The sequence below is a fragment of the Sinocyclocheilus anshuiensis genome, unplaced genomic scaffold (assembly GCF_001515605.1).
Source record: "Sinocyclocheilus anshuiensis isolate Anshui unplaced genomic scaffold, SAMN03320099.WGS_v1.1 scaffold624, whole genome shotgun sequence".
Taxonomy (NCBI): domain Eukaryota; kingdom Metazoa; phylum Chordata; class Actinopteri; order Cypriniformes; family Cyprinidae; genus Sinocyclocheilus; species Sinocyclocheilus anshuiensis.
The window spans coordinates 1,022,068-1,036,794 of NW_015554128.1; the positions used below are offsets into that span (position 1 = coordinate 1,022,068).

General features: G+C 39.3%; 1 protein-coding gene across 1 annotated transcript in view; it reads right to left on the reverse strand.

Moving 5' to 3' along the window:
• Positions 1 to 4,188: 4,188 nt before the first annotated feature.
• Positions 4,189 to 14,727, reverse strand: part of LOC107670198 (leucine-rich repeat-containing protein 4C-like) — a 19,820-nt gene continuing 9,281 nt past the window's right edge. The window contains exon 2 of the mRNA XM_016462719.1: positions 4,189 to 6,686. Within this exon, the coding sequence (XP_016318205.1) occupies positions 4,683 to 6,632 (1,950 nt within the window). The 5' untranslated portion in view covers positions 6,633 to 6,686 and the 3' untranslated portion in view covers positions 4,189 to 4,682. The remainder of the gene's footprint in view (positions 6,687 to 14,727) is intronic.

Genomic DNA, 14,727 nt, shown 5'->3' on the forward strand with positions numbered 1-14,727 from the left:
GCCCCCCCCCCCCCAAAAAAACAATAATTTCTGTTGCTTTGTGGGTCAGCGTTCCAGGTGCAAACCACTGTGAACTGGCCTTCTGCTCCATAATTAGTCTTAAACTGACGGCTACAAGACAGTTCATCAGGAAATTAACAATGTGAGGCAGGTAACAAGCAACATGGGCCTCAAAAAGGGCTGCAAAATACAGGCCCAAAGCCATATCCATATCCATTTATTTTACAATAAAAATAATCTTGTCTCTACTCTGCATTAAAGCAGCACTATGTAATTTTTTCTGTGTTCAAAATTGGCAAAATGTATATAATGAGCGAGTACATCATGAATTCATCTTCCAAACCGCATTTTGTGTCTTATCCCGAATCACTACGGTACACTTATAATAAGTACTATTATATTTGGACTATTGTAGCCTGGTCGGGTCGTCACCGCTGCGGAGTAACACATACCTGCGTGAATCGCCATAGACATAAACTTAGAGAAGTAGCTCCGGTTGGAATGTTCTTCTGCGGGATGTGTGCAGTTCTGTTTATTAACCGCTAGAGAACCAAAAGTTACATAGTGCTGCTTTAAACTTACATTCAAGCTTTTGTGCTACTCTAGTTTACTTGCTATTGCAACATTGCTAATGTTGTTGATAAATTATTGATAAATACTGTAATAAAATACTGCTAAAATAAATACGAGTCAAAATCTGCTGGGAAAAAAACAAGGTAAAACACACAAATCTCTTTTTGATGTTGATCCAAACAGATGTTAATTTTCTCCTCTTAAATATTGCAATTATATTCATTAAAACAGTCAGGCACAAGTAAAATGAGTAGAGCTTCATCTCTCAGGTATTTGTCTCCGAGCACAGCACTGGAAAACAGCACTGCTGTGCTCATCACAATGAGACAGCCAGTGAAATTTATTCATACTGCAACATGCACTACGTCCAGCTGCTTTAAATCAGCTAGGAGGAAACATTTCATCTGTCTTTTCTCAATTCACCCATTTCTAATACTGTCTAAAACTAAAAACAACTGGTGGAGCCAGTCACACACTAAATACGGCCTATCAATGAAAAACATCCATTCATGCACAGCAAGATGATGTTGTTTTGAAGCACTAAAACATACACAAATATGTTTTTTCCAAAGCTGAAGTGTGTAATATAAAATACAAGACAGTGTGATTAATATTGACAGTTATCATTACAAACAATTTTGCTTAAGACTTATCTCATTTTGACACAATAAACCTTAGTGAAAGAAAACTAATGAGACGATAAAAGACAATGATAGTTTATTTGTAACCTTATCTTGTGTATGAACTACAAACTCTGATTTCTATAATCGATCTCCATCTTTTTTTTAAAGGTCATGAAATAATGTTTACATGAAAATCAATCCAGTTGTCTTTTACAGCATATCTCTCTCTCTCTCTCTTTTTTTTTTTAGAACAGGTTGGCACATGTAAAATTAAAATTTAAAAAGTTTTTGTTTTGTTTTTTTGTTTTTATCTTTTTCTTTTCAAAATGTATTTTTATAGAAATCTACCACTAGAACAGCATTCCCTCTCAGAGACGAAAAGAAAGAATTTACGTGAAACGGAGAGAAAAGCATCTCGTTCACTCTTAATCTGAAACCCAAAACACAGATGCATGATGGGACTGAACAAACATACAGAAAAAAAATCACAATAAATTGAAAAATAACAAAAATTATAATACAAATTGATAATATTATAAAAAACGACAAAGACCTTTTCCAAAAATTATGACAATTTAAGTCAATGATTCAAGTTCTTATAATAAATAAAATGCAACTGAAAACCCAATGACTTGGTTTACTTTTGTGCTAAACTCCATTGATGATAAAAAAAAAATTCCCTTTATGTTGAGATTGACATCAATTTCAGTGACAATGCAAACTAAATTCAGAAGTACAAGGAAATTAATTAAGATTCGAAAGAGCAGCATATTCAGATGAAGAACAGTCTTTTTTTTGCACGCTTTGATATCTTGATTAGAAAATGTACCAGATGGCCTTAGCTTCTAGTGGGCAGGAGGTACACTCAAAAACTTTTTCGTAATGATCTGAAATAGCAAAGCTGACAAGCATAATTGCATCAGATCTTTAAAAATTAGAGTGCATCTGGTGTGTGATCAAAATATGATACGGAATAGTTCACCAAATGCCACATAGTATCAGTCGACATCTGTATTAAGAGCAGAAATGCAAGAGACAAATCTCCTTGTCAGTCTCCTGTGTGCTTTGCATGAACTATGAACGACCCAATGACTTGGTTTACTTTTGTGCTAAACTCCATTGATGATAAAAAAAAAATTCCCTTTATGTTGAGATTGACATCAATTTCAGTGACAATGCAAACTAAATTCAGAAGTACAAGGAAATTAATTAAGATTCGAAAGAGCAGCATATTCAGATGAAGAACAGTCTTTTTTTTGCACGCTTTGATATCTTGATTAGAAAATGTACCAGATGGCCTTAGCTTCTAGTGGGCAGGAGGTACACTCAAAAACTTTTTCGTAATGATCTGAAATAGCAAAGCTGACAAGCATAATTGCATCAGATCTTTCAAAATTAGAGTGCATCTGGTGTGTGATCAAAATATGATACGGAATAGTTCACCAAATGCCACATGGTATCAGTCGACATCTGTATTAAGAGCAGAAATGCAAGAGACAAATCTCCTTGTCAGTCTCCTGTGTGCTTTGCATGAACTATGAACGCCCAAAACGAAATGCTACGAATCTGAATAAAATGTCACAGGCTTATTGGCTTAATTCATATTACCTATAGACCTCTAGATTGCTTTACATTTTAAATGATGCACTTCAAATGAGTCCACTTTGGCTCTTTCACCCAGCCTCACTCTCCCATTTGACTCTGAATACATTTAAAGCGTCAAACCAGTGTCTATCGTCTACCCCCTGACCCGCACCCCCAAACCTGTCCAAGGTCATTGGTTGCTATAGTGACCGTCTCCGTCCATTCTGATTTCATAAATTAATTAATAATACCAAGTCATTCCCCCTGCAGCCAAATGCTACTGCGTGTGTAAAGCCGAAGATGGATGTATCATCCTCAGTCTGTAACGAAAATAAACTAAAGTGACTGAATATGATTTAAAACTTTAAAAAGAATTGCATAACTGCCTAAAAAGATTGGCAGTGCAGAATGATGGAAGATAGAATATGAAAGAATTCCAGAAAAAAAAGAGGAATAGTGAGAGGGGAAAAAAACACAATCGGTTCACAATCTATAAAGACACATCTGTGGCATCTTTGGAAGCTTTAGATCTGAGCTGCACTGACTTTGCCCACTTATTTAGGGTTCAATGCCCTGCTTTTAGTCCATTCCAGAATGAATTAATTCAACTGTATCCATGGTGAGCACGAAGACAAATGCGTTGAAATGGAAATGGTGCTACGTCAGTACCAGCTCTATGCTTTCGCCACATTTCCTCTCTGTCAGCCTTCAAATAAAGGCCTACAATCTTCAGCCCCCTGCCCCTATAGAATTTGACATAGAATGAGTGTGCTGCATCTGTGTATGAGTATTGGGAAACTTTAGTATGGTATCAAGGATAAAATGCCACAGGAACACATAATGTTATGTTATATGAGAATAAAAATGCAGAAAAATGCAGAAAAAAAAAAATTTTAAGAACTTGAGATCCCTCAACATGTATTTAAGAGCATGTGGGCCATCCCAAAATGCTAACTTAACCCATAAATCTTCTGGTCCAAGCACAGAAATGATTTGAAATTGCCCTGCATGCATCAAATAGACAAGTGTTCCTGACATTTGGCCCGGTTTTAAATGGGGACACGTTTCCAGGGCTCCTTGTTCTAGATTTTAGGGTGGAGAAGCCAGGTATACATCTGCATCTAATTTGTAGCAGCCATCCCTGTTGAAAAAACTAGCTGTTCTAGGCTCGTCTTCCAGCCTTTCCAGTTAAAGTGCCCAAAACCACTCTAAAATCAGCCAACAGACGGACCTGACCAGGCTGGGAGGCCAACTACGACCAGCAAACCTGCCTAATATGATTTCAAAAGCCTCTTTTTCAGCAAGGATAACTAAACAATGTGATATTGCCAAATATCAGTAATTGAGGAGAGTCAAGAAATTAATAATTTAGAATTAACATGATCAATTTAAACAATTATGGTGTGGAAGTTTTCTAATATGACAGTCTGTAAACTAAGATTTTAAAAGTATCACCATTAAATGTGAATCTTGAGATTTCAGAAAGATGGAAAGTTTCAGATTCATCTGCAAATGACGTGGGTCCTCACATACAGAGCAATAGATTTAAACAGAGTTTAAAAGCATATTAGTAAACCAACACCCCTTAAAATAACATTAAAAACATGGAGAAATAATTGCTGGAAAAATAATTGCAGATTATATCTTTTCTTGATTAAACCACAATAGTTATTTTCCTTAAATAAATAACTTCTGTTATGCAAAGACACTTTTGAAACTGTTGACGTACACTCAACTCCCAATGTCCTTGTCTACCTGTCCACATCCTTCTCATACATCTTGCATCGGGCTACTGTGTCTTTGTTTTCGACAATCTTCAAAATCGATATGTCACTTACTGTTCCTTAAGAGTTTTAGAAGTCTTTTTTTTTTTGTCGTTTAATCCCCATTATGAAAAGCAGTTCAGATCTGGGTTTCTTGTACATTGTCTTTTGAGCTGGCCCGAATTAGTAAAGGTTCATGGACAGAGCTGTGTATAGAATTGATGGTGGAGGCATGGTTGTACGCAGTCTTGTAGGTGTTGTAATGATTCAGGTGCTCATGCTCCAGTGGGGGGAGGGTGAGGTGGCCCTCCATGGTAGGTCCACCCGTTACACAATCCTCGTCCATGTTGATAATCTCGATGGTTCGCGTCGGTGCGTGGTGGTTCTGCTGGTGATGCTGTTTGCGCATTTTATAAAATATGATCAGCATGACGGCCGCCATCAGGGTGATGGCCACAAAGCAACCTATAATGATCTTTGTGGTCTTCATGACCTCATCCAAGGTGTTGAGGGAGCCGTCAATCAGGGCTGTGACAGGGATGGTATAGGTCTTGTCGGTGGCCTTGGTGGACAGTTGTGTCTGTGCTGTTGTTGTGGTTGTGGTGGTGGTGAAGGAAGGTGGTAAGGTCTCCCAAATTCCAGAAGAAGGAGTAGGGCCACCATTCTGCTGTACCGTAGGGTGGCCCTCATCATGTGTCGCTTCTGTGGTCTCCACAGTAATTGTAGTGAAGTAACTGAAGCTGCTGTTCTCTGTCGAGGACACGTTGAGTGTAGCCGAGGCTGTCGTGTTGCCTGCAGAGTTGCTCACCATACAAGTGTACATTCCCGTGTCCTGCATTGTGACGTTGGTAAAGTTTAAAGTCCCATCATTGAGCACAGAAATGCGTATCTTGTATGCCCCGTGCGTCATGAGGGACCCATTGGGCGTGATCCAGCTGACTGACGTCAAAGAATTCGCTCGACATTTCAGTTCTGCTGCCATGCCCTCAGTCACGTTCAGGTCTGCTGGTGGCTCCACGATCACCGGTGCATAACAATGGAAATAGTTCTGGTCGAGTTCACCAATGTAGCGCCCTTTGTGGCTGGTAGGTGATGCACAGCGGGCACAGCAACTGGTATTGGCTGGTACCATTTCCTTTAGCCACCAACTGAGCCAGAGGATGTCACAGTTGCAGTTCCAGGGGTTGTGATGCAAGTGCACCCTCTCCAAGTGGTGTAGTGGGGTGAAGAGGTCATGGGGTAGGAGGGTAAGGTTATTATGGGCCAAATTGAGCTCCACGAGGGACTGAAGATCATCAAAGGCATTTCTCTCAATCGTCTGGATCTGCGCATGCATCATCCACAGTTTTTGTAAGTGGACGAGGCCTTTGAAAGACCCAGGCCTAATTACAGACAGCTGGTTTCCTGACATCTCTAACTCATCCAAACGGACAAGAGGAATGAGGTTGGGGATCTCCTTCAAGTTGCACATGCCCAGGTTCAGGTACCGCAGGTTGCTGAGGCCTTCAAAGGCACCTTCTGAGATATACGAGAGCCTTTTCAGCTCACCCAAGTCCAGCCTTCGTAGTGATGTTACGCGGTTGAAGGCATAAGAGGGTATACTCTCGATAGGGTTATTCCTCAACCAAAGCTCTTTAAGTTTGGACAGGTACTCGAAAGCCCCATTGGGGATTGTGGTTAGACGATTATCAAACAGCTCTAGAGTGTTGAGGTTGGCCAGCCCATTGAAAGCTCCGATTTCAATGTTGCGGATGTGGTTCTTGCTGAGCTGCAGGATCTCCAGGTGCCTTAGATGCTTGAAGCTGTCAACCTTGATCACCTGGATGAGGTTCTCCTGAAGGTTCAGGTACCTTGTGTTGGTGGAAATACCATCGGGTACATCTCGAAGGCCACGCCGCGTACAGATGACCTTGCTGAACTGGTTGCTACAAGAGCAGACAGAGGGGCACGTCTGGGCTCGCACCAGGCCAGCCACCACCAGAAGCTGCAGGGCCAGCGACAGCACGAACAATGGGTCGGACAGGGCCCGATTCCACCTAGGACCTCTCATCGTCTGCTGCATCAGGGAGGAGGTCATCTTGTTTATCATTCATAATTCGCTGACAGGTTCTCCACTCTTTGGGAAGGGTTTTATTAGGCCAAACTGCAAAAAAAAAGAAAGAGAGAGAGAGAACCATGTAAGGTTTGGAATACTACTGTAGACGATACTGACTAACACAAATCAATGCTGAAACAGATAGATACAATAGATAATACACACTAAAATGTCATATATAGTAAATAGCATTGAGTTTCTGTTGCTTATTTGCACATGCTCTTCAGTGCCTGATTCACTAAACAAATTATGCAAATTAGGTAATGCCACAAACACTGCAATCAATTTCCATGGTGCAATTCTCCACCACAAGGGATAAAACTGTTTAATAAATCGGTGAATTGGAAAAACTAGGGGGTAAAAAAATATTTTCTAAAATAAGCAATGCAATTTTAAGAACATTCTTTGTTGCATTAACACACAAGCACAGACAAAGGTACACAGGAACAGCCAGTCACTATATAGGTGCTCTAGCATTGAAAACAATCTCTGTCTAGCCACACAAGCTTAGCTTAGTGGAAGTGAATTGCAGACAAAACATTTCTCACACACACATGCAACGTAGGTGACCTTGGAAGAGTGTTTCATATCCATTACATTTTTTTGAGTGCGTGAGTCGTCTGTGAGTTCATGTCTTTGCACGCACAGCACTCTCAATCTAAGTCACATAAAGCTGTGCCTCAATATTGGGTCTGCTTTCTCTGTTTCTTCCTCTCCTCAGTCAGGGAGATATGAACTGCCTTTTCTGTCTGTGTCACTTTATTTATTCTTGCAGAGGAGGCATAAATAAAAGCATGGCTTCCCACCTACCAATTCTTCAATCAACCCTAGGTATCAAGCGCATTCGGCTCTCAGAGATACAGGTACTTAAAGGCATGTGTGTGACCAGACTCAGAAAGAAACCTGGGACAGGAAGTGTGTGGACAGATGCATGTTAGTTTTAGCTTTAGCAGGTTTAGCATGCATTTACATATGTATTTATGCATTTGACACACTTTTTTATTTAAGAAAATACATCTTGCCCATAAAACAAGGTCTACATAGATTCTTTCAGATCTTACATTCCCTGAGAATCAAAGCAATGACCTTAGCATTCCTAGCAGCATGCTAGTTTAAAAACACAATTTCTCTGAGAGTGTTAGCATGCTGTCAGTTTGTTTTATAAATTTGTATTGAGACCTTGTTGCACTCTGTCCAAACATTTTAAATACAAGAACGAGTCTTATCTAAACCGCCCCCTACAGAAGTCTAGTCTAGTGAACATCTCACTAATTATATAATGCTTCCTCAAGAACAACAAGTCATTTAGACAACCCACCCACTAATCGATTATGAAAATTTGCTGCAAATAAACAGTTAATTTTCTATGTAGACACTCTAAGCACTAGAAAATGTTTTGAATTGCAGGATGTGAAGGAGAGCTGTTGAACATGGATGTTCTTCCCTGTGGGCATTAAAACACCATGTTGAAAGCACTGCAAAACTGTTTTCTCACTTCTTTTCACTCTCTGGTTTGCCTCTCCTCTTCCTCTCGGCAGGGATTTGCTGCAAATAAACAGTTCATTTTCTATGTAGACACTCTAAGCACTAGAAAATGTTTTGAATTGCAGGATGTGAAGGAGACCTGTTGAACATGGATGTTCTTCCCTGTGGGCATTAAAACACCATGTTGAAAGCACTGCAAAACTGTTTTCTCACTTCTTTTCACTCTCTGGTTTGCCTCTCCTCTTCCTCTCGGCAGGGTGCTGGTCTTAACCTAATTGTGACCGCCATAACAATCAATTATTTCATCGCAAATCTACTTGAATTGCTGCCCTGAAGTCTTCTTGACTGCTGGTGAGGATCACACATGAAACATATACTCAACCGTGTTATCACTAAATGTTTTAAAGGAGAACGACTCGCAGTAGTTAAACTATATGCCCATTTTTACTTCATTTAATTGAATTTCATGCAGAGATAATTGTAATATATATATTGAGTGTAAATGATCAATTACAAGGAAAGATAAAGCTTTAACAACAAATCTTTTAGAAAAACTGAAAATCCCTGTTGGTTTCAAGTGTGGGGTCTGGTTTATCTTCTCTGATTTGATTTTACACTAATACATTTGCATAACACAATCTAGGTTGCTCCAAGTCGAGAGAGAGGAAGAGAGGGGGAGCAAACAAAAAAGCACTCTGCTACCTCTCAAACAATGAGCCTGGCAAAATTGCATTTTGTGTGGGAAGGGAATAAGATGAAAAAATAATAAACAAAAAAATAAGATTATGAAATGAATACATTTTTAAACTTCTGCCCCAGTGAGAGATGATGACGCAGGAGACAAACGCTTCAGCAGGGAGGGAGGTAAAGAAGAGGATCAAGCGGCGGAGGCCTTGAGAGGCGTGAGGTGTAATGAGCTGATTTTTTTTTTTCAAATAACATGAAAGTGAATGCCATTGCTGCTGACAACAATGCGACTGTGTGATTCCCGGCACAGTGCGAGCTCATAAAGCTTCTGTACTTTCTGTAAAGTGGCGGGGTGAGCAGGGTGAGGTGAGAACAATTATGGCAATCATGTAGTTCTGCACAAGAGAATCAAATGTCAAGAGCTGTATTGGATTAATATGGTGTTCACCTTTGAGGAGAGGAGGAAGTAAGGGAAGATAAAGGAGGAAGGAGAACAGAAGAGAAGGAGGAAGGATAAGAAAGAGGTGGAAGGGGAAGAGAAGAGGAGGAAGGAAGGAAGGAAGGAAGGAAGGATAAGAGAGATAAGGAGGGGAAAAGAGAAAGGAAGATGAAATAGCAGAGAAAAAGGGGAGATTAAAACAGGAAGAAGAAAGGAAGAGAAGGAAGTAGTAGTAATCAGTAAGGGGGAGAAGTGAAGTGGAAGAAGAGAGAAAAAGGAAAGAAAAGAGAAGGGAGAGAGGAAGATAAGGTAGAAACTAAGAAGAATATTAAGGAAAGAAGGAGGGAAGGGGAAAGAAAACAGAATGCAAAGTGGAGAGGAGGAAGAGGAAGAGGAAGTAGAAGGGAAAAGGGGAAATAAAAGAGGAAAGAACTGAAAAGGAAGAAGAGGACAAGACCCAAGAGATTAAAAGGGAATAAGGAAGAAGAGAGGAAGATGAAGTAGGAAATGAATATGAACAAGAGGAAAGGAAGTAGGAGGGAAGAGGAAGGAAAAGAGAAAGGAGGAAGTGGAGAAGTGGAGAAGAAGAGGAAGTAGAAAGGAAGCGGGAGAAAAGGAAAATGGAAGAGAAGTAAACAGGAAAGAGAAGGCAAGGAAAAATAATGGAACAGAAAGAGGCAGCAGAGAGGAAGGTGAAGTAGAAGGGAAGAGGAAAAGGAAGTAAAATATTAAAAGAAAAAGGAGAGGACGTCAAAAGGAAAAGGGAAAATTGAAGAGGAAATAAAGAAGAGAAGAGAAATGAAAGAAAAGAGAGGAAAATAAAGCAGAAGAGAAGCAGAGTAAGGAAAGTAGGAAGGAAGAGGAAAAGAAGAGAAAAAAAGAAAAGAGAAAAGAAAAGGAGGAAGGTGAAGGAGAAGGAGAAGGAGAAGAGAAGAGGAAAATGAAGTAAAAGAGTAAAGGAAGAAGGAGAGAATAAGAGTAAGTTAAAAGGAAGAGGGTGAATGGAAGATGAAAGAAAGAAAAGAAGAGAAAGGAAGGAGAGAGGGAAATGAAGAAGAGAAGTAAGAAGGAAACTAGAACAAGAAGAGAAGAGGAGGAGGAAGGAAAGAAGAGCAGGAAGGAGAAAGAGCGGCGAAGAGGAAGTACAAGAGAAACAAAACAAAAATAGAAAGCCTCTACGTGTGCATTGCATCGTCATTTGGCAACATACATGCAGATGACACCCGTGCTACAGATGCCAGTGATGCTGACAGAAACGGGTAATATTGAGCCGTGAGTAATGCTGTCATTCAGCAAACATGTCATATCAAAACTACTCTATTCTAAAACTTAAGCTATTGAGAAAATAAAAGATTTCCTTTAGATTTTTCAATACAGTCAGAGAAAGAGAGAGGCCCTGAGCCAGGTTTCATTTATCTGCAAGCCTGCAGGAGCACAATTCATAGGTATGCTGGATAGCATCAATCAACTATGATAGTTTAGCCATTGGTTTACAAGACTGGGAATTGCTTTATATAAAAGAAAGCAAGACTGGAAGTTCTCCACAGGGTCATACATCTACAGCCGGATGAACAGCTTATGGACTGTAGAATCACCAAGTTACCTGCAGCAGCTGTGGTAACCTTCAGATATTACGATCAGGTACAACAAGACCAGGAATACCATAATGTACAAGCCAGAGTACTCTTGCTAATGTTTAGTAACTTACATTTTTGTCATGACATCACTAATTACTTGGTCTATGTTTTGCTTCGCCTAACAAAAATACACAGCGGAACAACCAAAGTAATGACATTCTTGAATGAATCTTTTTTTTTTTTTCAGTGCTTCAATGACTCACTCATCCCTCAATCAATGTTTTGAACAAATTGGATGAGTGAATGCATTAGTGACTCACAGTCATTGACTTCATTCCTGAGCAAAGCAACGTTTTGAACTAAATGACGGAGAATGATTCAATAACTCACTCATAAAGATGGTCCCTTCATTTATTCCTAAATTAATCAGTGTTTTTGAACGAATAGTATGACTGAATGTTTCAGTGGCTCACTCATAAAGAGTCATTTGCTTTATTCCATCAATGTTTTGAACAAACTGGCTGAGAATGATTCAAAGACTCACTCATAAAGATGGTCACTTCTTTCATTTCTGAATGGATCAGAGTTATGATGCAATGACTCACCCATTAAGAGTCATTTGCATCCTTTTTCAATGAATCAGTGTTTCGAACATCATTTGAGTGATAATTACTCATTCACAAAAGTCACTTGTTTCATTCCTGAATGAATCAGTGTTTTGGATGAATTAATTGATTTATGAAGCCTTTTCGCCACCTACTGGTGTAACAATGCAATTTTAATCACAGACAGATAGTGTTCTTAAAACAAGGACCAGATTCCAGGACCAGAAGTAATTGCTGTAGACAGTGAATGTACACAATAAGCATTTTTTACAAGGTAGATAATTTCCCATTCTTAGAAACAAAGCTCCCTAAAAGCATCCACCAAGTAAAGAGAGCTTCTCCCGAGGACTCTCAGTAATCCTGTGAGTTCTGCAGCGAGGATGATCTTGGTTCCACAAAAAAAAAAAAAAAAAAAAGGGGGAAAAAAGGCGGGATGAAAAGGATGAGTCATATCAAATCAGTAAAAAGCAACAGTGTTTCATTTATAGGGCATTGCGAAACTGCAGCTCTTTCGAGAACCAGGGTGGAAAGGCAGAAAAAAGGAGGGAAAATAACTGCATCCATCACTGTACGCTCATACTTGGGAATGATATGGAACAAAGTATGTGGGCTCTGTCAGACGGTCGCAACTGGAGGTTACGGCGAGGAAATGGGTTTTGGCAAAGGCAAAAACAAAAGCAGACTATCTGTTAGCACCGCGCAAGTCCAGACCCCCGCGGCGGTGGCAGGTGGAGACGCACTGGCAGGGAGAGTGCTGGAAAGGCCCCCACAGAGAAAGACGAGGCGAGCACTGTCAGAAATGCTCGCCTGATGGGTCTGCGAGAGAGGAAATGGAAAGAGGTGTCTGGATGTACACAATGACAACAAGGAAATACGATAAGGATGATATAAATACTGGAGCTTGTTGAAGGGACCGACGGTCTAATGAGATGCGGGACACAAGCAGGTCAGCTGCATTTTTTACAGCATGGAAATTAAGTTGAGAACAGTGTGCAATAAAATAGTGGAGATGCCATTAAGCCGGATTCTCTCTCTTCAACATCATTCCCAAGCAGAGCATATCCAGTGCCGCAGCGGGATAAAGTGCAGCACATGACACCGAATGGATTCTTCTAGAGCTTATGAATGGATATTCATTCAATAACAGCCATGTTTAAGTACAGATGAATGATTTCATTTAGAGCTTCATCCACAATAAAAAAAAAAGAACAAAAAATATTTTTACTAAAGGTTTCTGGATAGCAGGGGTGTCATGCATGAATGTACAAGCAATAAACAAACACACAAACTCTTATATGTTTGTTTTACAAATATATAACTACAATAACAATTAATAGCATTAAAATGTGATTTTCTTAGAAAAAAAAAAAGAGCTCAACAGCCAGTAATCTTACTAATGACATACTAACACGTTTTAATTTATAAAAAAATATTTAAATTAATTTAATTTAATTTTGATTTGATTTGATTTGATAGAGGGAACAGAACAGCTTGAAATTGAAAAAGTAATCAAGAGTTTGTTTTTTCACAAGAAAAAGAAAGAAAGAAAGAAAGAAAGAAAGAAAGAAAATTACTTTCAATACAGGTTTCTGGATAGCAGGGGTGTCATGCATGAATCCACAATAAACAAACAAACAAACAAACACAATTTAAAATCCCAAACTATATACTACGTATTTGTATAATAGTAATAATAATATTTTTAAAAAGCTTAACGGCCAGTGATCATACTAATGTCATACCAATACATTTTAATGTTTTTAAAATGGTTTAATTTATTTCATTTTAATTTCATTACAATTTCTGCATTTTTGTTCTTGGGAACAGAACAGCTTTGGAATTTTTGGAAACTCTTTTTGTGTTCTAAGTGAGCAAAAATCTGCGAGCTGTAAGCAACATTAGGATCTGTAATACAATAACAGAATTTATACAATTATATGTAGATGGTGCAACACAACTAGATCAATTAATGCCTGTAAAACTGAATTATCAAAGAAACTAATACATGCTCAAGTCTTGTTGTTGGTCCTGGAACAACATTCTTACCAAGATTTTCAAGGTTAATAAGTTTAGCTCTTGGGTTTGAGGCTATGATTTTGGGCCAAATGTTGTTGCAGGACCAACAAAAGATGTTGACCCAGGATCATGTCATATTTGAGTAAATCAAGTTATGTGATGACTGTTTCAAACTGCAGATTATGCAAACGAAACAGTCAATGTCTATTCCCACTGACCTTGAAGACACACGACCTCACTAAATCAACACAACACGTCTGACAACTTTTGCCTCAATGACTCCAGCTCCAAAACTTGCTAATTGGAATTAACTTCCCATTTTCCAATCTGCACGAGTTAGACTGAAGTGTCGTAATTCTGCAACAGAACAGGCACTTCCAAAGTAACAAGTGGCCATCTGGCATATTCTGTATTCCAGAACTCTTTTCAGAAACCGCACTGTTTATGCAAATGAGTTCTATCTTCTAATTAGCATCTCAGCAAATACATCACTTCCCTGGACACGCCCCCTGACGACGAGCCCCACCCCATTCCTGGGTGCCAGATATCCCTCTCACTCGTTTTCAATGGGCGCCACAAAGTTTCTGCTCAATGTCTCCTTGGCGACCACTTTTTCAGCTGGCACTGATTTACTTCCTGTCCTTGGTTGCCATGCCAACCATTTCAAGGAGGCGCCTTCACTACACATGCATGATGGAGACAAACTGTGAACGGAATCATCTCAATCAACACCAAAGACTTCATTTTTAATTAGTTAAAAAGTCTCAAAATGCATCTTCTTGCTAGACTCAGATGGAAATACACTTGTTTAATTGAGACAGTTTTGTATTGTCCTAACCAAACTTACTCTATTCCTGACACCGAACGGAACGATTCACACCACTAGAGTTTTGCATTGTTAATGTATTCACAATAAGATGCCCTGAAAGCATCTCTTCACTGGACTTGATTAAAATGTCAATAAGAGAACCAATCTTCTCTCTGCCAATCCAACAAAAGCTCAGTGTCCTGTGGCAATTTATCCATTTCTATTCATATTCAAAACCCCTGGTGGATTTTTCGCCCCTCATTTTGGCGAAATGTATGTTATCTGGTGGAATGAACCAATGACTGGTGATTGAAATACATTAAATAAACAGATACAGCACAAATGCCGCATGGCCTTTGCTGTTAGCGGCTGAGGGATTTTTTAAAAAGACATTACTGTCAGCATTTTGCAAAGCCGAAAAGACTGAGGGATATTTTGGGGATGAATTTCTGTGCTTGTTGGAGCAATGAAG